At 41.0% G+C, this 24,988-nt stretch overlaps 1 protein-coding gene across 2 annotated transcripts in view; it reads right to left on the bottom strand.

Annotated features, from left to right (window-relative positions):
* Positions 1 to 5,154: 5,154 nt before the first annotated feature.
* The window catches only part of ARHGAP8 (Rho GTPase activating protein 8), a 62,248-nt gene continuing 42,414 nt past the window's right edge, over positions 5,155 to 24,988 (bottom strand). Inside the window, exons 9-13 of one of the 2 annotated variants that reach the window (XM_063446725.1) lie at positions 19,332 to 19,405; positions 16,018 to 16,095; positions 13,932 to 14,060; positions 12,770 to 12,873; positions 5,155 to 6,111 (exon numbers count right to left, since the gene is read on the bottom strand). In XM_063446725.1, coding sequence (XP_063302795.1) covers positions 5,914 to 6,111; positions 12,770 to 12,873; positions 13,932 to 14,060; positions 16,018 to 16,095; positions 19,332 to 19,405 — 583 coding nt within the window. In that variant the 3' untranslated portion in view covers positions 5,155 to 5,913. Of the gene's footprint in view, positions 6,112 to 11,844; positions 11,966 to 12,769; positions 12,874 to 13,931; positions 14,061 to 16,017; positions 16,096 to 19,331; positions 19,406 to 24,988 lie in introns of those variants that run through there. The other variant, XM_063446726.1, reaches the window with a different exon arrangement.

Here is a 24,988-nt window from a genome sequence, read left to right as displayed (position 1 = left end):
ATAATTATAGTTAAGGATATTATTAATGCTCAGTGTATTATTGTAACTCAATGTATTATTACAGCTCAGTTTATCCTTACAGCTCATTGTACCATTACAGCTTATTGTAACTTTGTAGCTCAGTGTAGTAGTTTTAGTGCTGTAAGCTATTGGCGCCCAGTTTTCTGTCATGTTGTTCTGTATAATGATAAACTAATCGTATCCGGCCTTTAGATAAAAGCAGTGTGAGTTGACATGAATGATTTAGCAAAATTTAGACCAAAATAGCTTGTTTTCTCTTCAGGAATTGAGACGTAATGAAGGATTTGCCCATTTTACGCAGTTTTATTCAATAAACATCATAATGTTGTTGTCGGCCGTCTTTACCCCATGCTACAATTCAGCTGTGACGTTTGACCTTTCCAAGTTGCTGTAGAGTGCAGAGAGAGCCATTCATTGTCCTCCTGAATACACGCAAAGACGCTTGTTAACAGACGTTCCATGGAGGTTTTCTGTAACTCTGCCTTCTCCAAGGGACTTTGTCCCCCTTACTTTCTGCTATTCTTGTCCTTTTCTAGCTCTGAGCCTATGTTTGCTTGGTGCATTGTAATTAATCCATATGGGGGGAAAGTTATTGGTGACGGTCTGTTGTGGGACGTGTTTTTGGAGAGCTTTAGAAATGAACTGAGATTTTAAAATGAATATTATTGATATCACTATGTAAGAACTGACCGAGGTGAGGTGGGTCAGTGAGCTGGATTATAACTGGCTCAGTTAGTAGGAGGTTGCGTTATACCAGTTGGGAGATGTTAAAAGCACACTGCGCAGGTAGGTATGGATATATTCTGTTCCCCTCGCTGACTGATGGTGCTCTCATTAACTAGATGGAGAGGAAGATGAAATGCTCTGTAGAAACATATACTTGTAATTTTGTGTTCTCTAAATAGCAATGAATCTCATCTCTAAGGAAACAGGGTATTGTTATCATTCAGTCCATACACAGCGCTATCAATCTATCATTTGCATCAATGTCAGAACATACAAACCAAACTGCAGTGCGGAAAATTCCATCTCATTGATAAAAAATAAAATGAAAGCCTTATCAAGCTGTCCTGCTATAATGAACTCCTCTCCTGCCGCAGCTATGGTCTACAAATGATCTTTCTATGGGAGGGATGATTGTGTAGGGTGTGATGTAGTGACACAATTATCATTTACAGGGAGAAAACATTTGTTGTGAGACTGCGTGAAGCCTGCCTCAGCCAGAACGTCCAAACTGCTAAAGTTTATCAGCAATTTGTAAAGTTTGGTTCTCATCTAATGAAAATTAGAGCAGTGGTTGGGGAGGGATGTCATGGGGCTTTGTAAAAGAATCCTTATTTTCTCTGAAATGGCCCAGAAAGAAAATGAACGCTTTTTTTTTTTCTGTGCTGATAAACAGCTCAATATTTTTCTACAATTACTCTCCAATTATTGTTTTTAATATTAAGATTTCTAGCAGGTCATCTGGAAATTACGTTTGGTGGTTTAATATGATATTTCAAAATGGTGTAATAGTTAAATGATTGACCTGCGAGGCCTTAAAAACAAACATTTCCCTGAGCTTCCTTCCATTCTCATCGTTAAGTAAAGTTGTGTTAAAATATTTATTCAGTAATCCTTCGAATAATATTCAGCACAGTACTGTTATAAATAAACACAGGAGTTTATTTAAAGGGCGCCTTGGGGGGCTGGCCTGCTCTCCCAGAATTCCCCTGTTTACCTATATATACACATGAGTGACGAGGGCCAACGGACATTCACTAAATCGTGAATTGTGGACAGTGGACCAATGAATGAAACCTTTAGGCCGAGATATCCGTGTCGGAGTCACTTTTCCAGTTCAACTTTGGTATAACATGTTCAATTCTCTCATTAATTCCTCAATTCGTAGTTTAGGAAATAAACCTAATTTTGTTGGTCTATAGCTCTGTACAATAGCTAAAACAAGCTAAACATTTAATCAAAGCATGTTTGACATATAGTAGGCGAAAAGGGACCTGGCCAAGTGAGCTTACATTCTAATCTGTTCCCCATGTTTCACTTTACTGCAGCGGGTTTACAACATGTTTGTGTTTCTGCATCTGAGTCAGACTCCTGGCGGTTTTAATGTTCGGGCTGGAAGGTGACACTAAGCGCAATATGTGGGTCCTTGCATGCTGTATCTGATTGTCCACAATAAAGCTATGACCCCCAGCAATCAGTCCCGGGTCTGGCGCTGAATCATGCTGTATAACCATTTACTCACCTGATGGCTGAACCTTAGACAGTAACAATGAGATAACAGGACAACAAACGCCACCCGTGAGAGGATCTGGGAAGATGACATGAGTCCTCTGTAGCGTTAACTGGATTATTCCTGAATTTGGGAATTACTTGGCGTAAAATTCCCAGTAGTTCACACTTTAGTAAATAGCTCTGCCTTATCTTGCCTTCAATCTGGTCGTTACCCCAGGCGGAACGTGGGGAATTCTCTTAAGTCACTGATGTGGGAATGAATGTGTCAAAACTCAAACATCTTGTGTGACCTTGCATTTCATGGCAAACAGGTCTCTGTCACCCATATGAGCCGACGCACCCTTCAACATCAATCTGGGTTCATTCATTATTAAGATGAAAGTCATGGAAATTCTATTTTTCACCTACTGTAACCTAACAAGTTTACAATAAATAAAAACCAGTCGCTGTAGCGGAGAGCTGATATCCCACAGCTATTCTCCACTAAAGATCCCAGTGAGGCTCAGGAACAAGGCAATAGTAAATCCACAAGCAAGGTTTCCAGCAGGCAAAGTAATACAGCAATATCCCACAGCAATCCCAATAACTGGACGGCACACAGTTTCAGGAGCAGAACTGAAATCTTTAATCACACACTTTCTTATAAAGGGTTCTCCCTTGCAAGGGAGGGATTTACAGTAATTAATACAATGGCCAATAGTACAGTAGTTACCTCCCGTACCTCTCCTCCCCTCAGTGTGACACATAATCCACTTATAACTAGTACACTTTTACCCCTATTCTGGATGTACCCCAAAACAGCCTGGTACAGTTATTTAAATGGTATCCCCTGGCAGCCCTGATCTGGGTGACTAACATATCCAAAATTCACACAGATCGGACCAGGGGTTCGGGAGTTAGGTGGAGGGTGTAATTTGACCGACCGCACACGAGGTGGTATCCGAAAAGGGTTCCATACATTTTGGCCCTGCGGTCGGTCTTTGTTCGGGAGGTGAATTACATAGAAAATACTGCCATCCATGGTTAACTTTCCCTTTATACGAATCCCCTCGTTCGGTACTTTAAAACTACCGAACGGGGTTCTGATTAACCTTCCCATTCGGGAGTTATGGAACTCTGGAGGTCTCAGCAGTGTTCGGGTAATCGAGTGGCCGATTTGAGTTCCAGGCACTCGACGACCAAACACCGCTGAGATTCGTATGCGTAAGATGGCCGCCGCCACGTGTACGCATACGAACGGCGACCACCCAGATACATACATAACGAGCCAGTTAACCTGCGGTCAGAGAAAGTGTGAACCTTAATAGCTGCCACACTTCTCTCTGGGGTGGTCCGCCAGTTCAGTATTTTCCCTTCGTATAGTGTACAGATGGAAACTACCGAACAACATACGTTTAACACATAGAAATACACTAGCAATGTGAAAAATACTATACGAATCACATACTGAACACAGTTACATAAGAATAATACAGGACAGGCTGAATGCATTCCGCTACAGTCGCTATAACCTACAGTTTAGTTAATAAACCCCTAAATAATTTACGTCCGGTGTTCCGGGGTTGTGCACAATGTATTGGAAACAATAACACAAAATGTGCTGAACAAGGGCAAACCATATCTCAAACAGTAAATAATTTAGCGCACAGGATGGATCCTTTAACAATGTGTGTTTGGAAACTCAAAGAGCTTCCTTTTCTCCTAATTACCCACTTTAAAATAAATACTTACTGACAGCCGTGACCTGGACCAGATTAGTCTGACCCACTAACGCGGACGGAATGGAGAACAGACTCATTTTTAATGCAAAATCCCCCATTTGCTGGGTTTTTCTTTACTTTAGCGTTTTTTTTGTGAGTGAAATTTGCATAAACCATAAAGTCTCTGGTAATTGAAACTATTTTTTGCCGTGTACAGCCTGTGCGATAACTAGCAGTTTGGCTGAATATACGCATTAACTCAGCGGCCTACTATTAATCACCGGCTCTCGCAAGGAGGGATTTTAACAGGAATTCCAGAGAAGCAATAAATAAAAACACAGATATTTAGCCTGACGCAGGTAGCTTGTCCCCACTTATTTGCATCGCGTGAATCTTTACACTCCGTAACCTTGAAAAGATCAGGAAATTGTGTTGCAGTCATCATGACACCTACTGGCAAAAACATGCTACTGCAGCCTCCAGCATTATTTAAAGGGACTGTCGTGCCCTTTGTGACTTTAGATCTTTTAAAAGAGCTTTGGCTTTATCATACATTGCGTCAGCAGTTTTGCTAGTGAATGTATAGATTGGGAGAAAAAGCTATTTAAAAACAGACTGTCCCGCTGAAATCGAGACAATTGCAATTTAGGGTGTATGTTTGACCATATTCCACAGAGAGAAACTGTAATCACTACAGGAATTTAACACAATGTTTTACAGTGAGACAATGTAATCACTAGTAGAATTAAAGATGATATAACCAATACTTACACTTACTACGTTAGTACTCCCAAACATTTATCGTTTTTTGAAACGTCTGGTTATTTCGATAGACAGACAGAGAGACAGACAGTTATTTAGAGAGATTGAGAAAGAGAGAGAGAGAGAGAGAGAAAGAGAAAGAGAATTAGGACAGAGACAGGGTGCAGCTATTTTTATTGTGAAATGTATTTTACACGTTCTTACCTCTTTATTTAACTCTTCACACCAATGCTAAATAAAGAATTGTAGGATGATGACTCGACCATCAATAATACCCAAAAAATATTTAGCAAAAACAAACAGACAGGAAGGACAGTCAGTTAAAACACGAAGCACAGACTATTTTATACGCTATTTTACGAAAAATAAACTGTTTATTATATTTAAAGAGGATAAATGTTTTTTTTGTTTGTTTCTTAAATCACCAGAAAACATACAAATAAAAATAAGCATTTATTTACACACTCTCACGTACAGTGTCACCATAGTTCGGAAAAAACCATCGCTGATTGATTTCTGAAACTTAGCTTTTTGCATCGATGGTCTGTCAATAGGCAAGCAGATTATAATAGCAATCAAATAAATACAAAATACAGAAGTTTGTAACAAAATTCATAAACTGTACGTAGCCACCTCAGACATTTTATTCACTTCTTCCTTTGATATTGTGGACATTGCTTATATCCTGTGCTGACAATTTCTAAATCTGATTTTTTTTATTTATATAAGAATTTCCAAATAATCTGACAATGCTTCTTCCTGGGCAGACTGCGCACTTTGCATCAGAAGGTGCGTCTAAAATGTTCCTCTTGTACATACAGAATGCTGGGATGCAATCAGATCAATTTAGCAAATCCCATGTTGAGATTATTATGATTGTAAATTGTATTATTAGTAGTAACAGTCATTGAACACCTTATCGGGGTTTGACCATTGTGGTAGCATTCCAAAATGTCTTCCTCCACCATGAGATATAATAATGTCAGAATAATAGTAATCTGTTGGGGATATCATTTTAACTGACTGATGTTTAGAAGACATGGCCACTTCAAGGTACACATCAATATTCTAAGAAGAGCATTTTGTAACATTCAGTGGAATATATATAAGAATTTCTGAATCCTAAAAACCGTTTTGGGAGTCGTTTTCCTTTGGTTAAATGGGTAATGGGCAACCTGGCAATCCTGTCCACCACTTAGGGCAAGCATTCTCCGGGGACCGTTCGTGAGTCGAAGATTTGAGGATAGAATTCTATCATAAGTTCAGTAAAGACATTCAGAGGTAATAGAGCATCAATAGAGGGGGGTCCTTCCTGAGGCCAAGCTAAATTCAATCCGAACACGCAGGCCAGATTGGAAGCGCTCATTTTGTTACTGATGCTCTCCTGAGACAGCTGTGGAAAAATAAAACAGACCAAAAAACATGAGACAAATTGATATCCAGTATTCTATCAAATATCGAATATCTATAAAGACTTTTACTCATTTTTTTGAGTTGTCACAATTTGAAAGAACAGTCAGTTGAAAGAACCGATTTTAACCAAATGGAAGGAATTCACTATAAAGTAAACATCAAACTGCTTGAGAACTAGTAGGTTAAAACTTAAAGTGGCACTGTCACTCCGAACTTACCTTTATCCTATTATTTTCTCTTCTCTTCCTCTCTCAGAATCTGTTCTTCTTTTCTTCCTATTTCATATAGGGTTTTTTTTTTGCATAGGCATACTAAATGTATTCATATTCAACATATACACAGTCACATGTGCTACACATTAAGACATTTAGACACTCATCTGAATGCGGAGTAATTCTAAACTGGCCAACACTGCCCCTCCTAATCTCCACTATCTTTGTTTTTTTTGGGAATATTTTGTATTGACATACAATAAACGAGACAATAATTAGCAGATATATTCGGTAAAGAACAGAAACAGTTTTAGATCAGATCGCATACACCGCTCTTTGACATATAAAGCTTAGTGTAATGACATATGGACTGTAATTGTCGTGTCTGGTTTGCGTGTTGTTATAGGTGGTTCCTGGCTTTCTCTTTATTTATCGTGTGCTAAGCATTATTATGCTCCGTCATCGGAGATCGCCGAACACGGCGGTGTATGGATAGGAAGGATCGCAAACAATTCTTACATTCCATGTTTGCGTTATATGTCTGTCTCACTGGGATGCCTCATGGTAGTCAATATTTGTGATTTTTATGAAACATTAAAGAAAGAATGGAAAAGGTAAAGATCCAAAAGGGTGGAGAGGGGTGTGGGGGGGGGGGGGGGGGAGCTTTCCATGAATGGAGTGGGCAGTTTGTCAGGCAGGTCATGTTCGTATTAACTTCCCAGGTTAGTTTTCCCAGGGTTCCCAGATCTTCTGAAAAGTTTTTTAACCCCTTAAGGACCAAACTTCTGGAATAAAAGGGAATTATGACATGTCACACAGGTCATGTGTCCTTAAGGGGTTAAAGAGCCCCTTATCCTAGCCGTTAAGTTGTCCATCAAGTGGACCTCTTTTATCCTGTTTATCACTCCTGCCATGGGTGGTGTGCCAGGTTTAAGCCACTCTGAGGCTACGGCTCTCCTAGCTGCTAACGTAATTTTGTGGATGAGCTTTTGTTCTTTCCCATGTCCAACCATCTATGGCTCTGTTTAACCCCTTAAGGACCAAACTTCTGGAATAAAAGGGAATCATGACATGTCACACATGCCATGTGTCCTTAAGGGGTTAATAAGAATAGCCATGGATCTAGGCGTTTTCTTTAAATTATAAGATAAAGTAGGGACTGCTTTGTCTTATTTATTTTCCTGTGTATGACCTTCTTTGACCAAAGGAGGAGCTTAAATCTTCTGTGGTCAAATACATTTCTCCAAAATACTCACCTCTCCTTTGTGATCTCGAGTTGCTTTTTTCGCCGTTTGAATGTCCTGTGATTTAGACAGGGTGCTGGCGAAATCACCGAATGTCGTCCTAACAGAATGAGCACAGTTTGTCCATTCGTGTTAGGACAAAATTCGGTAGTTTTTGTTTGGTTCAGAATTTCATTGAAATTACGATCAGATTCGTGCCACGTCTGCATCTTGCAGCCACTTAGTAGATAACTCCCTAATTCTAACAGTATTAGGGAGCTATCTACTAAAAAAAATGAAAGACTAAAATTGGTCTTTCAGTCTACTTTACCAATACGAATACTACACAAAAACCCAGTCTGAAGCGCTTCCAATTTTGCAACAAACTAGGAAAAAAATCCTTCTTCACCCCAGAAAAGCAGTCAGAGCTCTCCTTATATCAAAAAACTATAGTTTGAAATTGAAATTTCCTTTTTAAACTTTAAATAAATCACATTTCCCACATAGCATTCTGCACCATTCCGTGCCAATTACTACCAAGCATTATATAACACGACTGCACACCTCATTAAAGCTTCAAGCACCTGCTTAGCAAACACTGCAGAACCATGTATCAACAGCTAAACAAATGTCATTAGGAGCACGCAGTTCACGCAGCAGATGAGAGCTGACTGTTCCACGAAAGACAATAAATGACGTTCGAGGAATCCTTACGAGCTGCTGTTATTCAGGCCATGTTCATTAAAAGCAGTACAAGTGGACTGATGCTGTAAATGGATGCACTATGTTTAAACAAGTACAGAGCCTTAAAGGGACACTCCAGGCACCCAGACCACTTCTGCTCATTGGAGTGGTCTGGGTGCCAACTCCCACTACCCTTAACCCTGCAAGTGTAATTATTGCAGTTTTTTTTAAAACTGCAATAATTACCTTGCAGGGTTAAGTCCTCCCCTAGTGGCTGTCTACAGCCACTAGGGGAGGACTTAACCCTGCAAGGTAATTATTGCAGTTTTAAAAAAAACTGCAATAATTACACTTGCAGGGTTAAGGGTAGTGGGAGTTGGCACCCAGACCACTCCAGGGAACTTCCTGCTCTTTAGCACAGGTTTTCTGTGCTAGAGCATCGCTGGACGTCCTCACGCTGTGTGAGGACCTACAGCGTCGCTCTATTCCCCATAGGGAAGCATTGAAATTCATTTTCAATGCTTACCTATGGGGTGCGCTAATGAAGCGCATGCACATTAGGTCTCCTTGGCCGGCGGACGGGATCAGTCTCGCCCACCGGCCGACGTAAGCAGAAGGAGGAGCGGCGGGGGAGGAGGAGGAAGCAGCGACGTGGGACATGTCGCTGCCTCTGGTAAGTCACTGAAGGGGTTTTCACCCCTTCAGCAACTGGGGATTGGGGGGTGGGAGGGAGAGGGACCCTCCAGTGCCAGGAAAACGGATCGTTTTCCTGGCACTGGAGTTTCCCTTTAAGGCGCAGTTTGTACATGCTATGGTTTAGGAGGCACTTGGCATTGGAGTTACAATTACAATTATTTATATAGCACCAACATATTCCACGGATCTGTACCATAGGAAAAGAAGACATACATTTCATTCTAACAAACATTTACATAATACAGGGACACTAGGTGAAATAAGCTTACAATCCAAAAGTTTAAGCTTTATCAATGTTAGTTAGGATCCTGCACGCACGATGGAGAATGCACTCTCATTATCCACAGCCAGCAGCATTGGAGGAATAGAGTGTGTCTCGCTGTAGACGTGGTGCGTGTGTTTGGCATCATTGCAGAACGGCTATTATGATGTTTAAAATGTTTAACGTGAATTATTTAAGACCTTTAATTTCAGTTTCTAGCCTTAATATTACTGTAACGGACCGTTTCACTTACAAGAGGGTAAAACCCAGTTTAGGCGATAATCCCCTTTACAGATGCACAGGCAGCTACTGCAAACACCATTCTCCCGACTGGAGACACACGAACACTGAATCCGAGAAACCTTTTAAATTCTCCCAAGCATATGAATGCTGTAGACTATTGAATAGGAACCATACGAATAGGCTTGTACTCCTAGCAGTCAACTGGAACAGCATGCAATAAATCCTTCCCCCCAATAATGAGACGACACATCACTTTGAGGGTAAAACAGGAACTCTGGACTGGCTCATCCAGCCTGGCTTTTATTTCCAACTCACACATACAGGCCACACCCAGGGGGAGGCATAAAAGAACCAGTGACATAGATGTTACCTCCCACACATCCCCTCCCCTTAGTGTGACACATAATCCCATTATGCATACAGTGTAAAATATACTTTTACACTACTTTCATAACTTTAAAACCGTACATCACATTCACATAAAAATACATATCCACAATCAATCCATTCAGGGGAACAACATGTTAAAAAATGGCATGAATCCGACCAGGGGTTCAAAAGTTACTAAAAGTATCTTTTGTCCCTCCTGGTTGGCAGAAAAACATCCCCACAATGCACCCTGGTTTCCTCCCTTCTGCCCTGGAGTTAATTGGAGAAGTAATCCAATTATCCAGGACTAGAGGCAGACTCCATTAACCACATGGTTGCAAAACGACATAAAACACTTTAAAATACATAAAGTCACATTTACACATAACACACAGACATTTCACCTATCCCCAGATAGCTGGGATCTGCGCGCACAAAACTACCGAATAGCGCGCAGATCCTACTCACACAGTACAATTGCCATGGAGCTAAAGTCTTTCCCATAGTCTTTCATTATATGAATAGGCTCCATGGTATGGCTATCTGGGGTATCACATTCCCATAAAGTCTGGTCCATAGTCCAAAGGCAAGAGGCGGGCAATCAGTCCCCTCCAAGGACACGTGGCGAGGTCGGTTTCGCCACAATTACTTTCTCACCTGACACTATTATTATTACCATTTATATAGCGCCAACAGATTTTACTTTACAATATTATGAGATGGGGGATTTAGCTATGAATAGGACAATTACAAGAAAACTTACAGGAACGATAGGTTGAAGAGGACCCTGCTTAAACAAGCTTACAGTCTATAGGAGGTGGGGTGTAAAACACAATAGGACAGGAATTTGCAATCAAATAAGGTGAGAGTGAAGCAGAGCTGGAGGAGAGAGAAGAGTGCTGCCCTTTAGGAGAGAGCAAGAGACAGGTATGTGAGGTAGAGGTTACTCTGGGAGGCCATAAGCTTTCCTAAAGAGATGGGTTTTAAGGCACTTCTTAAAACGATTAAAGACTAGGGGAGAGTCTGATGGCGGTAGGCAGGCTATTCCATTGGAAAGGAGCCACCCGCGAGAAGTCCTGCAAGCGCCAGTTGGCCGTACGGGTGCGAGCAACGAACAGGAGAAGGTCACAGGCAGAGCGGAGAGACCGAGAAGGGGCATATCTATGGATCTGTGAAGAGATATAAGAGGGGCTAGAATTGGTTAGCACTTTGAATTGACTCCTATAGGATACAGGAAGCCAATTTAAGGACTGACAAAGGGGTGAGGTGTGAGAGGACCGACTAGAGAGGAAAATCAGTCTGGCGGCAGCGTTCATTATGGACTGCAGTGGGGCAATACGGTTTTTGGAAAGATCAATTAGGAGAGGGTTACAATAATCCATGCGGGATACTAGAGCATGGACAAGCTCCTTAGTAGCATCTTGCGTAAGGAAGGGACGGATGCTTTTATTGAGGAAGACAGACGTACGTGTAAAGTCGTTCCAGAAGCTTTGAGGAAAAAGGGAGCAGGGAAATGGGACGATAGTTAGAGAGGGAGGATGGGTCAAGAGATGCTTTTTTCAGGATCGGTACTACAGTGGCATGTTTAAGGGCAGCAGAGACAATGCCAGAAGAGAGAGAGCAGTTGAAGATGTTTGTTAAGGAAGGCACAAGACAAGGGGAGAGAGATTTGATAAGGTGGGACAGGATGGAGCGGGGAAGTGGTGGGGCGAGAGGAAAGGAGAAGCGCATCCACCTCTTGTTCAGTAGCCGGGGAGAAAGTCCAAAGGGTAGGAAAGGCATGGTTTGATGTAAAGCTTTACGGCTGAGGGTGTAAACGCGAATGTTTGGACCCTTCATGGATACATTGTACACTCGCCTTTAAGTCATGGCGCATGTGCTGCGAGGCTTCTGAAATACATGCGCAAAGAATCACATGCACACTACCAAACCCTTCTGTGTCTTCACAGAGGAGGCCTTATTTTTTGAACATACACATTATTGTCTGTATATTATCATTATTGTCATAATCTATACCTGGAACAAGGCAGAACGTATTATTATTTTTAATCATTTCATTGTACAATAAGATTAAATGTTGCCTATTGGACCAAACTACACGTTAATATCAAACTGTCTGGATTGGGAGCTGGATTCGAATCGACCCTAAAAATATATATATATCATTTTAAGTTTTAGAATGAGGGAATAAAAAAAAAAACAAGACATTTGCCTCAGTTTAAATTGGGTTCCATATTTTGAATTTCCTTCCTACAGAGCGCTCTCCACAGTTGCCCAATTATTTAAATATCATTAAATAAAATACATTTGTGCACCTCATTAATGTCACCGGCTCCTGGCTGTAATTGAACACAGCCAAAATGCGGAATCGAATGCTGAACAAATGTCATTTACGGAGTTCTGCTTGTGGAAGTGCTGTGTGCGCGTTGAGCTATGATGGACAGTAAATGACATTCATTGGAGAATGATTGGCTGTTAATTTTAATAAAAGTGCAGACACTTCATCACACTTAAAGCGGAATTGTCACTTTGCAAAGAGACATCCACTCACATGGGGTGGGCATTTCCAGAAGCTCCACCCATTGCCACATGTTGCCAAAAAGAGTCTTGTCTGAGACAGAGTAATGGCTACGGTGTCTCGTAAAATATTTTGATTCTACATAAATTACAAGTCAGTCAGTCACAGTATCACAGTATAAATCTTTCATAAAGATTCTATTTCATGGAAACCTGGCCGTGACAATGCCGGAAAATGTTTTCAGGGACTCTGAAATAGTTGTTATGGTGTGCCTAAGTGACACAAATCTCTTTATGGATAAGGGAATATTCCACATTAAAATATTTCATGAATCAGGGTATTATTAAAGGTCGGTGTGATTTACTGGTGTCCAGTGGTAGCACAAAAACTTTACAAAACCCCTGCCATGGCCAGAGGCTCTTCATACATACCGCGTAAAGAAAACACATGACGTATTTTAGCACGGCGTAATTATCGTCCGGAAGGCTGTGTATAATCTGTTTACACCTGGTTACACGTAAAACGTTCTCCACCACTGAAACATACAAAATGCACCACAAAACATTATCAAACGCAGCACACGCACAAAATGGAATGATTATAGAAATGTAAAAATGTTGGGGGGGTTATATCCTGGCAGGGGAACATTGCAAGATTATTCTTCCATATTAACAGGATGAAGCACTATAAGGAAAGTAATATGTGGGTTTAATATTATTTATAGGGATACGATTCTATAAACATCTCCATTGAAAACACCAGGACAAACAGACGGGCGCTGTGCAAGTGCCAGGAATTACTTGGCGTCAGAAGAATTGAGCTATAATTATTAAACTGATCCCAGAAAATTGGTTTCTATTGTGTTTGATTTTACTCCTTTCACTGGAAGGCTTTTACAGGTATCTACTACCCTTTCTATAGAAAAGTATTTCATTTGTTTATCATTCCCTTCCAATTTCCAAATTCACTCTTTACTTCCAACATGTCCCTTTCCTAACCCATGGGTCTCATACAGATGACCTCCGAGTGTCCAATCAGAGCAGATCGTACCGTGACTGCTGTTGAAGCGCACTGTGCGTGGTCCTACTGCCCTCAGCAATGCACAAGCTTGTCAAACTGTCAATAGTTCCCAGTTAATTTCTCTCCTGCAACTATCATTTAAAAAACAAACAAAACACTAAGTCTTCAGTGAATACTATTCTACCAATCTACTTCCCTAATACTTCCCTTACCCTTTGTGTCACTATACCCCACTCCCTCTAGCATGTAAGCTCATTGAGCAGGCCCTCAACCCCTCTGTTTCTGTGTGTCCAACTTGTCTGCTTTCAATTACATGTTTGTTCGTCCACCCATTGTACAGCGCTATGGAATTTGATGGCGCTATATAAATAACATAATAATAATAATAATGTCTAATAAGCGTGGCCAATGATGCGCTGGCACTGTGGGGACAGTACTTTATTGTACCCGCATGCAGGATACAAGGGAATAAAACTGAGGTGGCATGACATCATCCTGAAAGTGGGGCTGTTCTGCCTAAATCGGGACAGTTGGGAGGTGTGAATTAAACAGATGTCAGTCATTGTGACTCACGAGTGATCTCCAAGATTCGCTGGTACGAGCCGAAAGTCAGTAAAGGTTCTGGCAATTCTCTCAGGAAAGACTTCAGGACAACAGCTGGGATATGAGGATCATCGCTTTCATCAAAATTCACTGGCTTTCCTGCAGAACAGCGTCAGGAATAGAGTAACGAGTTACCCTGCTATATATACTTGAAGCACAGAGATCTCCTGAACATTACTCTCAGTATCGATTTAACAAACTCCTGACATTCACAAATAAAAGTCCACTTCAGGGAGATTGATACATTTCCCCCCAATGTACAGATTAAATATAACAATGTTCTAAAATTAGAGAAATCACCATGGAAACTAATGGCACTAACCTGAACATTCCATTGCTGATTACACTATTTTTAAAACTCTTCACCTTTTCTGATAATGACGTTTCGGTAAAATGATCTCCCCCCACCCGCTGTATAAATGGTCAGTAAATAGATTCACTAATGTTTTACAGCAGATATTATTAGTATTAGTAAGAGTTCACACAGTGTAAACTATTTTAATTATGGATCTAAATGAACACAATATACCCGGGAGCTTGACTTCATTAATAAATTAGCATATTTACTCTCCGAGTGATACATTAGTAACAGTTAGTTAGAATAATTCACATGGATATAGGGAAGTGGGAATGTGTTTTAAGCACTAGAGACAGACACTGTTCTATAGATAAAAAGATTGAAGCAACATCTAATACATGTCAATACTCTCTTGGTTATGCATATATCCTAACATTTCAAATGGACAAAGAGGGACACTTTAATTTTAGGGGTGTGAGTAGGGATGTAACCAGGGGCGGGCTGTTCTGACTAACTGATAACTATTTATAGAACTAAAATGACATTTATAACAAGAACAATGTACCTTATTTACACAGACTGATTTCTAGACACATTTGTTGCAATTTAAAATCACATTACTGGGAGTATTATTGCTGGGGAGCTCTGTTATACACTCAGACACATTACTGGGAGTATTATTGCTGTGGAGCTCTGTTATACACTCAGACACATTACTGGGAGTATTATTGCTGTGGGGCTCTGTTATACACTCAGACACATTACTGGGAGTATTATTGCTGTGGGGCTCTGTTATACACTCAGACACATTACTGGGAGTATTATTGATGTGGAGCTCTGTTATACACTCAGACACATTACTGGGAGTATTATTACTGTGGGGCTCTGTTATACACGCAGACACATTACTGGAAGTATTATTGCTGCGGAGCTCTGTTATACACTCAGGAACATTACTGGAAGTATTATTGCTGTGGGGCTCTGTTATACACTCAGACACATTACTGGGAGTATTATTGCTGTGGAGCTCTGTTATACACTCAGACACATTACTGGGGGTATTATTACGGTGGAGCTCTGTTATACACTCAGACACATTACTGGGAGTATTATTGCTGTGGAGCTCTGTTATACACTCAGACACATTACTGTGAGTATTATTGCCGTGGAGCTCTGTTACACACCCAGACACATTACTGGCAGTATTATTGCTGTGGAGCTCTGTTATACACTCAGACACAATACTGGGAGTATTATTACTGTGGGGCTCTGTTATACACTCAGTCACATTACTGGGAGTATTATTGCTGTGGAGCTCTGTTATACACTCAGACACATTACTGGGAGTATTATTGCTGTGGAGCTCTGTGAGACACACCAACAATATGGAGTGCCTAGAAAAGAGGGACATTAGGAGAGAAAAGTGGGACAGAGGGGCTTGGACCTAAAATAAGGACTGTTCTTCCTATATAGGGACACTTGGTAGGTATGGATTATGTGTAGATGTGAATTCGTTTTATGGGAACATGGAATTATGACGTGTAAACTGCTCAGCTAAGGTTGTTATATTTTAATAGTTCTGTCTTCCATCTTGTAGTATGTAATGAATCCCTTTATGTCTCACAGGACCCCTAATTTATCAAACATGACATTTAGATTACAAATAGCGTTATGATTAACGAATTACATGGCAGAACACTTCAGCTACAAGTCAGTGATATGCTTCGAATAGTTGTGCTTGTTTTGGGAAACACTTACCGAGGTTATAACTCTTCTGGATGTCTTTAATAACATGTACGCTGGCAGAGCGTCTGAACAAGCCCTCTGTGTGAAGTCCTGTGAGATACAATTGCAGAATTTTATCAAGAACTCAGGTGACACGACCCATAGAACACGCGTGTACCAATATCACGAGTATTGGAGAAAGTGCCACTTTATTTACAGCAAATTGTCACGGAACCCTCTCCATGTTGATAACATTGTGGCACTAGAATTGACCCTGTGTGTCACTCTGACGGCAGATTCAATGTGGGCTACTTAACACATTTTTTATTTTATAAAATATTTTACCAGGAAGGGTACATGGAGATTTCTCTCGTTTTAAAGTCCTGGGCCGACAAACTCTACTTACTTCATATATTTCTATCATTCTTTTACTGTAACCCGAGGCATCACCAGGACTACATCAGTCCATGACTCTTTTATTCTTTACCCTGTAGTCATCTTTGTTATCCGAGAGCGTGTCAGGTTTAGGCGTATGGCAATTCTTTTTTTTTTTTTGTAAATCTTTCTTTTATTATGGCATATGCGTTATGGGGTACAGAATAGAAAAAGGAGGTACATAGGGATAACATGCGTGGATGCTAATAAGATGGTTGTGTTACACTCCTAAGAAAGACTGCCATATTTTCCTTTTTTTTTATAACATGAAGAAACACAGCGTTTCAGGTGAAGGTAAGTGTCACAAAGTAAGACAACAGAGTTGACTGCTAGCCTACAATGATGCATACGTTGAATTACAGGCTTTAGACATACACTTCTAGAAACGATATGTACATTAACTTTGATAGCAGGCAATTAGTGAGTAACAATATGATTAACAGTTAGGCGTAATTTTGCGGACAGGACATGTATGGTGTACTGTATTAGTCGAAAATCAATTGCGTCTTTAGGCAAGTTGAGTTATGTGGCTAGTGTGTAAGTGTGATAGTACATCGTTGGTTAGAATGTAGTGAACACGCTTTTCTGAGTGTAGGCTGAAGGTAGTCACGTAGCTGCCGGTCGTTTGGCGTGGACATGTCCGTCGTACGATTCTTGGCTATCGACCTTTATGTTTGGTGAGGGACTTGCCCTTTCCTAGTTGGGTTGTCTTAAGCCATAAGGGAGTGGAGTAGGAGGTCGGTGTGAGGTCAGTAGGACCCTTTCCCTTTGGATGCACAGTAATGATCTAGCCAGTAGTGGTTTACTTTTTAGTGTGGGTGTCCCGCCTAGGTTCGGTCTCTTATGTTGATGCCCCCTATCCCGGGGGGGGGGGAGAGAGAGTGTGGTCTTGTGCGTGTCTGTCGTAGTTCCCCGTGTAGTGAGAGCCTGCGCTAGGGCCCAGGGGTGCCCCTATGCGGGGTCCCTGTGCCTAGCAGCCCTATGTCTAGTGTGTGTAGATTTAGAGCCCTTGGTGTATTTTCAATAACAATTAAACTAGAGCATTAAAACTATAAAACATTTCAACAAAATTATAGAAATCACAGTGATCATAACGGTAGAGACCGTGGAACAGGAGAAGGTGGAGGCCCGGCTCGATAGACAGTTCATGTCGGGGCTCCCATCCTCTCCGCGCCCCTGGGGACGAAAGGTGCTGTTCTACTCGGGTCCCAGGAATGTGTCGCGGTAAAAGTTGCCTGTTGCCTAGGTTGTGTGGGAATCCCTAGGTTCTGCAGGAATAGTTCGGCATTTTGTAGCGAGGTGAGGCTGGTGGTGGTGCCGTCTTTAGTTACCATTAGGGATCTTGGTAATGTCCATCTATAGGCGATGTTGGCTGCGCGCAGTTGGCTAGTGACGTGGCTTAAGGACTTGCGCCATAATAAGGTGTTCTTTGTCACATCTTGATAAAAGGTGAGGTTGGAGGATTCGAAGGAGAGTGGGGTTTTACCCCGGACTGCAGTAAGAAGCCTGATTTTATCCGTTGTAGAGCGGCATCGTATGATGACATCTTGTGAGGTTTTAGAGGGTGCTGTTCTAGGCTTTCGGATACGAAAGAAGCCATCCAGTACCATGTTTTTCGCTTGGGAGTGCGGTAGGATCGTGGCTATGAGGCGCCTAAGGTAGTGGGGTAGCTCCGTAGAGTCTATGGTGTCGGGGATCCCCCTGAGTTTGATGTTAACACGTCTGTTGTGATCCTCTGACACATCCACTCTTGTATTGAGGGCGGTCTGGGAGGTTTGGAGTTGGTGGATTTGTTCTGCAAGCCCCTGTACCTCTTGTCGCAGGTCTTGTATGTTTTCCTCCGAGGCCTGCGTGCGCGCCGTCACTGCCTGTATTTCGGTCTGGAGGAGGTTAAAGTCCGCGGCATGTAGTTGCCTCATTTCCTGCAGCAGGTCGGCAATGTCTTGTCTGGTGGCCGGGCCCTGTATGTCTCTGCCCGCTGGTGTTACCGCGGCCAGTTGCGTCCCAGAGGGCTCCGGTTGTTCTGCGGGGAGTTCCTCCATGTCTGGGGGGTTGTTACTACATTAAGTGAGAATTTAAGCCACGCGACCATTGCAGGTCACCGCTTGCCAAGAGTGTCCTGGCATCAGCCCCTGTCAGCCCCTGTCTTAATATCAAACCGTTTAGGGATAAGATATAAACCAAAGCTCTTCCTAGAACCAGGAGACAGGGTATGGTGTGTGCGGATTGCTCAGCACTCTCAGCCGACACTATCCATGTCACAGTATAACAAATAATTTCATTATGAAAATCAGAATCCGACAGTTTTTCTTTTTTTGGAATTTTTTGTAAAACTCCAAGGTTTTAGTCATACAAGTCTATATATTTATTTTAGTGTGAATTTATAATTAAACATGCAAAATCATAATAAAATCAGTTAAGTTAAATAGAAAATATAAGATATACAGCAGATCTATATTCATGCTAAAGTTTAGAACATAATACATTTCTTAAACAAAACCAGGCTATAAGTTTTAAGAATTCTTAGTTTGTTGTTGTGTGTAATGTAGGCACTAATTCATCTGACAAACTTCTCTTTGTGGTAACGTGACTGATTGCAGAAACCGTTAATTAATATTCCTTCATATTAATTAGTTTGTTTTAAGAAAGTCGTGTAATAAGGTAAAGGAGTCATTACGTTACAGAGAGTGTGACGGCCCACAGAATGGTTTTAGGAAGAGTTCTAGCTGGTCATGCATTTAACAGCAACGTGATTTCCACTGTTGCAGTTAGGATTTTATGGTTTGACATTAGAGGCTGCACGTGGTGGTGTCCCAGTAGATTTAGTTCAGTACTGCTATTTACAATATGCATGGGTTAAATTGTATTACTCCGGGTCGGTTTATATAAGAGGAAAAAGCATTGAGTCTTACCTTTTACGCTCAGATAGGAGATTGTGTCTTTAATAACGGGGGGGATTAGTGCGCCGGAGTTTTTGTTCTTAATACTGAAACAATTAAAATGAGTTTAATCAAACATGATTGATTGTCACCAGTGAAATACAGGATCTATGGATTCAAACTTCAAGGCATGGTTTTAACCAGTGTGACTCTGCTCTATGTATTTTCACAGGTATTTTGAGATTTTAGGAATAAAATCAAGGTTTCGCAGCTCTGAATATTACAGTTAGGAAATGACATTTTCTGTGTAGCATTATGATCAATAGCAATAGTATGGCTGCTGACGTTAATCAATTCTATGTGGCTAAAGTCATCAGATAAAATCAGAAATCAAAGCCACAATATATTCACAGACTCGACATCTGATGTTATTCCTTGGGAAACTTCCACCACTGATGTAAAGATCTGATTTGGGCAACTGGTCACAAAAAATAAAATAAACAATTCCAAATAACCCATAGATCCCATTTCCACTAGTAGCCCGACTTCCCCTATTTAATGGAAAACAGTCACCGGATGTTTAATATTCCGTATCCTATATTTTCAACAAATATGTATTTGTGATGTGTCAAAAATGCAATTAAATATATAAATCCACAACTTTATTCTATGCCTGGACGCCTCCATCTTATCTCCCTGTCTATCGTTATTATTATATTTATATATTCTGTAGCGCTTTACAATGGGTTATAAGCTCTGTCCTTCACACCTGGCAGTCAGCATAGAGAAATCATACAGAGAAGCAGAGAAATGAAACAATGTTTCTATTTCTTCTCCCCATTTGCAATGTGTGCCCTGGGTGTGCCTTGTCTGAACTGGATAATGATGTCAATTGCGAAATCTTTAATACAAATTTAAAAGAAATCAAACAATGTTAACACAAGTTATAGGTGATTTTCACTATTTTATTCCGTGGTGCAAATCCCAGAGAAGGGAAAGACCCCCATTCACTGAGTAAGTGCAACAAAATGCATTCTACTTATTGTTCTTAAAGGGACTCTCCAGTGCCAGGAAAACAATCAGCTTTCCTCCCACTCCCCATCTCATCTCACCCACGCTCCCCCCCCGCCGACGTCAACCGGTGGGGGAGACCTAATGCACATGTGCGGCTATGGCAGCGCGCGCATTAGACCTCCCCATAGGAAAGCATTATTCACTGCTTTCCTATGGGGATTCCAGCAAAGCATGAGGACACTTTTTGTGTTCTAGGAAGCCCAGAAGTCCCTCTAGTGGCTGCTTGATAGACAGCCACTAGAGGAGGACTTAACCCTGGAAGGTAAATATCGAGGTTTATAAAAACTGAAATAATTACACTTACAGGGTTAAGGGGGATGGAAGTTGGCACCCAGATCACTTCAATGAGCAGAAGTGATCTGGGTGCCTGGAGTGTCCCTTTAACAAACATACAGTATCAGTAAATATCAATATCCGATCCAATTAGATCTAAGTCAACTAATAATTTGCAATAATTCGCGCCACCAATGACTTTTCCACAATTTTACCCAGAATATATATTTTAAATAATTGAATAAGTATTTCTAGACTGAATGATAAAGATGTTCTATAAAAGCCATTGTTAGCCACACCTCAAGTGAATATTTGAAGCACCCACCCCTGCTGTTATCAATGACTTTACTGGAAAATTAAAGCTCTTCCTTAACTCCTTAAGGACAGACGACGGATATATTCCGTCATGATTCCCTTTTATTCCAGAAGTTGTGTCATTGAGGGGTTAAATGAGACATTTTTCTGGCAACGCATCAATATTAAAAATGCCAAAACAAGATTTTTGCAATTTGTAGTTCAGTTAGTTCTTTCACAAGTAGAAGCAAACAGGAAACTTTAATTTGTGAATCCCCTAACAAACCCCTAAAAATTCCAGATTATATGCAGACGTTTTCCTAGAAGCAGTTGAAAAAAGAATATTCATTTAAATTTCGCCATTCGTTCCAATTCTGTTCGTAAAGACTAATAAAGCACTGAAACCATCACCCGTACACTATATAATGATTAATTAAAAGTGAAGATGTTACTTTGTGAGGTGTGTGAAGTGGAGGATTCTGGGAATAGTCTGGTCAGAGGAGGATTTTTTTTTCCCCCGATTGATTTTTCATAGGAAATCAATTCTTATTGGCCCATCGTAATTATACATATTTCCTAATCTGCGCACTTTGCATTTTCAATTTGAACTTAAAAGCAGAAGCAGCAGGTCTAGGATAGTCATTTAAATATATTGATCCTTTGATGGTAGATTCCCCAAACTGGGAGAACAAAGCTTGGGTAGAAAGGACCGTCAAAAGAGGGGCATAAAAGGAGTGATGGGAGAGGAAAACAAGAATAATGATGCATGAGGAAGGGGTGAGAGAGAGAGAGAGAGAGAGAGAGAGAGAAGTAGGCGGCAGAGAAGAGGAGGTGTGAGTGCAGTTAGAGGTGGAGATGAGATGGAGAGACAGTGGAGGTGAGAAAGAGAAAAGAGAGATGAGACAGAAGGAAGAGGTAAGGAAATAGAGGTGTATGAGATATGGAAGAGGTAAGAGGAAGTAGAGGTGTATGAGATATGGAAGAAGTAAGAGGAAGTAGAGGTGTATGAGATATGGAAGAGGTAAGAGGAAGTAGAGGTGTATGCGATATGGAAGAGGTAAGAGGAAGTAGAGGTGTATGAGATATGGAAGAAGTAAGAGGAAGTAGAGGTGTATGCGATATGGAAGAGGTAAGAGGAAGTAGAGGTGTATGAGATATGGAAGAGGTAAGAGGAAGTAGAGGTGTATGAGATATGGAAGAGGTAAGAGGAAGTAAAGGTGTATGAGATATGGAAGAGGTAAGAGGAAGTAGAGGTGTATGAGATATGGAAGAGGTAAGAGGAAGTAGAGGTGTATCAGATATGGAAGAGGTAAGAGGAAGTAGAGGTGTATGAGATATGGAAGAGGTAAGAGGAAGTAGAGGTGTATCAGATATGGAAGAGGTAATAGGAAGTAGAGGTGTATGCGATATGGAAGAGGTAAGAGGAAGTAAAGGTGTATGAGATATGGAAGAGGTAAGAGGAAGTAAAGGTGTGGGAGATATGTAAGAGGTAAGAGGAAGTAGAGGTGTATGAGATATGGAAGAGGTAAGAGGAAGTAGAGGTGTATGAGATATGGAAGAGGTAAGAGGAAGTAGAGGTGTATGAGATATGGAAGAAGTAAGAGGAAGTAGAGGTGTATGCGATATGGAAGAGGTAAGAGGAAGTAGAGGTGTATGAGATATGGAAGAAGTAAGAGGAAGTAGAGGTGTATGCGATATGGAAGAGGTAAGAGGAAGTAGAGGTGTATGAGATATGGAAGAGGTAAGAGGAAGTAGAGGTGTATGAGATATGGAAGAGGTAAGAGGAAGTAAAGGTGTATGAGATATGGAAGAGGTAAGAGGAAGTAGAGGTGTATGAGATATGGAAGAGGTAAGAGGAAGTAGAGGTGTATCAGATATGGAAGAGGTAAGAGGAAGTAGAGGTGTATGAGATATGGAAGAGGTAAGAGGAAGTAGAGGTGTATCAGATATGGAAGAGGTAATAGGAAGTAGAGGTGTATGCGATATGGAAGAGGTAAGAGGAAGTAAAGGTGTATGAGATATGGAAGAGGTAAGAGGAAGTAAAGGTGTGGGAGATATGTAAGAGGTAAGAGGAAGTAGAGGTGTATGAGATATGGAAGAGGTAAGAGGAAGTAGAGGTGTATGAGATATGGAAGAGGTAAGAGGAAGTAGAGGTGTATGAGATATGGAAGAGGTAAGAGGAAGTAGAGGTGTATGAGATATGGAAGAAGTAAGAGGAAGTAGAGGTGTATGAGATATGGAAGAGGTAAGAGGAAGTAGAGGTGTATGAGATATGGAAGAGGTAAGAGGAAGTAGAGGTGTATCAGATATGGAAGAGGTAATAGGAAGTAGAGGTGTATGCGATATGGAAGAGGTAAGAGGAAGTAAAGGTGTGGGAGATATGTAAGAGGTAAGAGGAAGTAGAGGTGTATGAGATATGGAAGAGGTAAGAGGAAGTAAAGGTGTATGAGATATGGAAGAGGTAAGAGGAAGTAAAGGTGTATGAGATATGGGACATAGAGGAGGTGAAGGAGGAAGAGCAGGTAACGGAAGTAGAGGTTTGAAAGAAGAAGAGAAGGAAGAGGAAGTATAGGTGTGAAAGAGGAAGGAGAGGCAGAGGAAGTATAGGTACAAAGGAAGAAGAGGGGGGAGAGAAAGAGGAAGTAGAGGTAAGGGGGAAGAAGAGCAAGAGGAAGTAGACAGATGATAGAGATGAAAGAGGTCCCAGAATGGAAGAAGAGGAACAGTTATGCGGTGGAGAGGTAATGCTAGTTCCCATGGCGATTGCTCCTTATTTAGAAGAACCTACTTTTGTCTTAATAAATCTCCCTCAAATTTAATAAAATGTAATTACAGAAATGAGAGCGTGGGGAGGATATTATCACCCATTATGTTGTGGTTTTGGTAGCAGAGCTGCACGTTGTGATGTCACACAGTATAGTGCCAGCTAACGCGAGTTTAGTGGTTATAAACAAAGTTACCAGTTAAATAAAAAATATATCAACATAAACACAAAAAGCGGCCAGTCAGAAAGAGAATTTACTAAGAAACTAAATATCTGGAAAACAAACAAATGTTACCAAAACGCATTGAAACTATCGATGCTCTGTGGATTAAGGTGATTTAATGATTCCCTATTCATGTTATACACATTTAAATTTAATGAATATTAATAAAGCTGCAATTTAGGGGACAGGCTCCGTTTATCACAAACGCAGGTTGCCAAGGTCCTTTCTTTCGCTCTTTTTATATTTTATTATTATGAGGACGAAGCCGGAGTATTTACAGTCTGTCCTCAGAGCCAGGTCTCGTTCTCCATACAAATGCAATTTCATGTGGCAATGAAGCTCACTTATCACTCCAATCGGTTCACTAGATTGCCTGCAGCCCTGACAGGATTCTGCCTGCCGCAACATGACGGGGTAATTGGTCCTTTAAAGCAGTTGTTCCGAAGGTATAATGAAAGGTTCAGCAAGTCTTTACTTGACCCTCAGAGCAGAAAGGTGAGTTTTTATTTCATTAAAGGCAGATTCACTCAAAGCCAACATTTCTTTATATAAAACGCTATTCAGCAAGTCGAATGAACAGAGGCACAGGCTGTGCAAACGCACGGATCTCAAAACACGACTATTCCCACAATGCAACCTTCGCCACAATGCTAACAGCTGGCTAACGTCTTGGAAACATGTTTGATGATCTGAAATTCATTTCAATAAAACATTTCCTTTCCATCGAGAATTCAGAAACCTGGAAAACCTCGGCTTCATCAAAAGCCACGCTTATATTTTCTTGCATGGTTTGGCCTGGCTATTTCACGGTAAGACTTGGGGTATAGATCAAACCCTACGGGTAGGCTAGGGATTTTGTTGTTCAAATCACTTGAAATGTGAGGGTCGCATACATTGTAAGATTTACTAACAGGGCTGAGAAACCCTTTCAGAACTCAGTTTGGGCTCTCAAACAATGAAGCTGAAACATATAGTAACCAATTAATTACCAATTATAAACATTTTTTACAAAGCTGTTGAAGATCACGTAGGGTTGAGGGCAGCCACCAGTGCTCTGTGTAT

The sequence above is a fragment of the Pelobates fuscus genome, chromosome 3, assembly GCF_036172605.1.
Source record: "Pelobates fuscus isolate aPelFus1 chromosome 3, aPelFus1.pri, whole genome shotgun sequence".
In the NCBI taxonomy this organism is placed as follows: Eukaryota; Metazoa; Chordata; class Amphibia; order Anura; family Pelobatidae; genus Pelobates; species Pelobates fuscus.
This window is presented reverse-complemented; position numbering and strand designations above follow the sequence as displayed.